A 4,296-nucleotide genomic window follows, 5' to 3' on the forward strand; every position below is an offset into this window, starting at 1 on the left:
TAAAGTTTATTAAAAGACACTCTTTTAACAGTGGTACATTCCAGACATAGCTCCTGTTGTTATGATCTCGCGATAACTCCTTGGTGTCAATATCACGTGACGTGGGCGGAGTATTTACCGCGGCTTCATTTCGGTAGACGTTTCGAACGGTAAGAAATGGATGCTCTTTTTGTTTACAAAGACCAATGAGTCAAAATGTACCGTTATTCCTCCCATAATGCAGATTTTAAGTACATGGGTACAAAACGAAAGTGAATACAAGGCAACACAGTGCAAATATTGTTAAAATATGTGTGCAAAATCGTTCCTCTTTCAGTTGTGGCTGTGCATGTCTCCTCCATCCTTCCCCTAAAATAGCTTAGCTCCGGGCTAACGTTAGCTGTTTTTTGTCTGTATTTCATTACTGTTCGGTCCAAAGTTAACAGAAACTCGCCACCTGAATGGGCGTGTATTTATTATTGAGCTGTCAGTTTGTTTTCAATGAACCCAGTCTTTAGTGTTTAATCGATTAACTGGAACATACTCGCGGGTTATCCTAATGCTAGCCCTGCGTCTGTCACTGCAGTCTGTCATCGTTTTAGCTTGGCATGTTAAATTATGTGATGCATTGTGTCAGTGTGTATACAACAGCAGCGTGTTCCTGTGTTCCAGCTCCATGTGGTTGAGTCGGTGTCGAAATGTTTAAGATAGAGAAAGTCGTTGTTGGGGGTGAGAAGAGATCCACCTCAGCGGAGATCAAGTCTGAGCCCGCGGTCGTCCCTCTGCAGTCCTGTAAGATGATTTGTCTGTGCGTGGTTAATGTGTGAACTAATGGTTGACTGTCAAAGTCTTAAGGCTTTGTTTTCATGCAGTTGCATGTGCCGTCTCTCGCCTTTTGCATCTTAACTAATTGAATTTCTCTCACTGTGATGCAGATCAGCATGAGAGTCTACAGTGTTTTCAGTGCTTCATCACCTTCTGCAATGCCAAAGCCAAGGAGAGACACATGAGGAAGAGTCATCGGGACCAGTACAAACAGCAGCTGCAGCAGGTAAAGCACCATGAGAAACGCCAGGTCAGGTTTCATGTACACTCGGTAATTCCTCTATTATAAATGGGATTTTCCATTTGGTTTTGAGAATTGCAACTGCGGCATGAACTTGGATACAGACCAACCAGTACTGGATTATGTTGTTGATATCAATATTTGAGAATCAAGAAAAAATATACATATAGGTACATTGTCCACTATTTTTGTCATCTCATATCAATTAAGTGATATATTGGCAGACATTTGTACTCAACAGAAAGAAAAAAACATTTGATGAGAACCCCCCCAGCTTTGTCATGAAAGATTTGCAATCAAGCAGTTTAATGTATGGGACAATTTATATGTGATGGCAACACTAATTTCTAAATTAGAAAACTGTTTACACCCCTCTTTTTATAAAAACGTCTAAAGCACTGAATAATTTTTCTCCTTGTTTTCGTCTCATCATTTTCCAGACTAATACAATCTTCCTTTGCTACAAATGTGACAAGTCCTTCTCCTCCTCTGACGACCTCACCCAGCACCAGGCCACCCACAACACAGAGGAGAAGCCCTTCCGCTGTGCTCACTGCAAGAAAAACTTCTTTACCTTCACTGAGGTGAGGGTGCAGCAGGCTACATTAGCCTGTTTATTGATATTGGGAAATGGTGGATCAATTGTGTATTGTCTCTGATGACTGTTTAATGTTTTGCAGCTGAACAAACACAGACGATACGAGTGCATAGAACGACGGTGTCCCTGCAGAGACTGTGGCGCCTTGTTCCCCAGTCCTTCAAGACTTCGCAGCCACCGTATTGCAGTGCACCCCCAGCGCCCAGTAGTGGCAGATGACGTCAACACTTACCAATGCTGCAAATGCAGTCAGGGTTTCCAGACAGAGGAAGAGCTCCTGCAGCACCAGGAGAAATACGCTAGTAATCTAAACTGTGATGTTAAACCACCTGGCAAAAAACGTGGCCGTAAACCAAAGTACACAGCTCAATTAGGGACGATTGACACCAAGGTCAAACAAGAAGAGGGAGAAGGATATGATGACTCAACAGCAGAGGGGTGCCCCTCCAATGAGCTGCAAACAGAGCTCAAGATTCCTTGTTCTGAAGCAGATTGTGACCTCGTATTTCCTTCTGTTACAGCCCTGAGGGCACACAAGAGGGAGAAGCATGGGCCTCCCCCTTGTACTGGAAAAAAACAGCCTTAAACTTTGAGCAACCTTAAACTTTATTTGATCCACTGTTCTAACTTATAGCCGACAGTTTTTCAATTGAGCACCTATGGGAGGGTGTCTGGAGCGCATCTACATGGACAGTATGCTGTGAATCAATGATGCAGCTGTGAATCAATGATGCAGCAGCAGACTCTCTGATAGGAGATGACAGTTTCTCACGTCATCGTAATCTCTCCCCGCCAACTTTTTATTCACTGAAATTTCTTGCAAGGGGTACATGCACACAGAGTGTAATGACACCTACACTCAGCCTGAGCAGCTCAAAGATCATACAACCTGGACTCATCACTCTGGATACAACTGACCCACCAGAACACCCACAGTGAGCACTGTGGGAGAAGAGGTTGCAGAACAAAGATAATATATGAGGGAAATACTTCATCCTACATCATTCAGATAAATGATTGTCAGAGTGTTTGCATAATTTTCTCTGTAGTGTAGGTAGAAGATTTATATGTGAATATTTCAGGGCGAGAGTTTTTGCAGCAAGGTTATGTAATACTGTTGAATTATGGAGGTTGTTTCTGGAATGCCTTTTTTCCACTTGCTTTCAAAAGACATCTTATACATGTGAATAAACCTCTGTACCACTCTGTATATGGCTATGACTTATGTCCACTATGAACAAATGTCACATGGGCCTTTTTGCTGATCCAGTTACCTCTATTGTACTGGAAAGTTGTATAGTCATTGTAGAGTAACTAGATGATTCTCCCTCAAATGTTTGGGAATGTTTTGTATTTAACTGTACTATTTCATTGTGGGGAAAACTTTTAAAGGTGACAATCACATGAAGAATGTAAGGCCAAAACATAATAAAATCCATATCCAATTAATAGGCCAGGGTGTGGTGGAAACTCTTTTTTTAGAAGTGAGCAAATAAATGATGAATCACAAAAGGTCATCTTTGTGCAGTTTGATATAGTGGTATAACACTAAGTGACCTAGTGAAGAGTCAATCCATCGAAGAGTCTTGAATTTCTCTTCCCAGAGGTAAATAAGTGTTGAAGTAAACATTATTTACAGTACGTTTCCTTAACCCTGACCCTCACTGTCAGTTTGTGAGTGAATGTACAGATGGGTAAATCAGAGGCAAACTTTAAAGCGCTATTTAAGTGCAGCCATTTAACTGTTATGATATTGTAAGAATCAATTAAAGGAATGTGTAGCATCAAGGAAAAATAGTAATGATAAACTAGCTGCTTGAATGTTTCTTTCAGATATTTTATTTCATTTTTTAAGACGGCATACAAACAAAGAGTGACAGCTGCCTGTCGTTGTTCTCCTGCATCTGAATGTATCAATATGTAATAATGCTGTGGTAGATTGTGGTTTTGTCATCTAAAGAAACACTGTGTCTCCAACAAGATTAACAAACAGCTCTTAATTGTAATCGAGTTTATAAAGATTTACAAAGGCCTACAAAACATACTAATTCATAAAATATGCTGCACTGTTATACTTTTAAATGCCCAGAACATATAAACCGTTAAATTGAACTATACAATGATAGTGAATTGTGGCATTCTGTATAATTAGTATTTGTATACATAAATAATATGTTTTGCTATGATTTTTAAATTTATGTATTGCCACTTTTATTTAAGATGTGAATAGTTTGTCCACCACTGGTATAATCATAATGTGACATCTGCATTTAAAAAAAAAAAATTCCAAGTAATACACAAAACATTTTCAAACATTTATAGTTTTTTGAGTGTGTATGTGTGTGTTAACGGTACTAAACAGTCACAAAACAATTCACATGTCATAAAGTCCGACACATATAACAACAAAGAGGAAGCAGTGTCAGGGAAAACAACAAACAAATAAATACGAAGATGTACCACAATCATTTGGCATTCAATAGAAATACAATGAGGAGACTGATACATTTTTAAAAAATTATAAATGTTAAAGTTTTTCAAACAGAATGTGTTTTTGCATTGTTCCACACAAGCGACGTCGCCCAGTGTCTCGAAACATGGGCGTGCTTGGATGGAGAAGTTCGTTTTCCCATGATGCACCTGTGGTTCCTTT

General features: G+C 39.6%; 1 protein-coding gene across 1 annotated transcript; it reads left to right on the forward strand.

Annotated features, from left to right (window-relative positions):
• Nucleotides 1-77: 77 nt before the first annotated feature.
• On the forward strand, nt 78-3,094 carry LOC119016573 (zinc finger protein 786-like). The gene is made up of 5 exons (XM_037092501.1): nt 78-149; nt 652-771; nt 915-1,030; nt 1,486-1,629; nt 1,726-3,094. Exons 2-5 carry the CDS (start codon nt 678-680, stop codon nt 2,227-2,229), a joined length of 858 nt encoding a protein of 285 aa, XP_036948396.1. The 5' UTR covers nt 78-149; nt 652-677; the 3' UTR covers nt 2,230-3,094.
• The last annotated feature ends 1,202 nt before the right edge of the window (nt 3,095-4,296 follow it).

This window comes from Acanthopagrus latus, chromosome 3 (assembly GCF_904848185.1).
Source record: "Acanthopagrus latus isolate v.2019 chromosome 3, fAcaLat1.1, whole genome shotgun sequence".
Lineage (NCBI taxonomy): Eukaryota > Metazoa > Chordata > Actinopteri > Spariformes > Sparidae > Acanthopagrus > Acanthopagrus latus.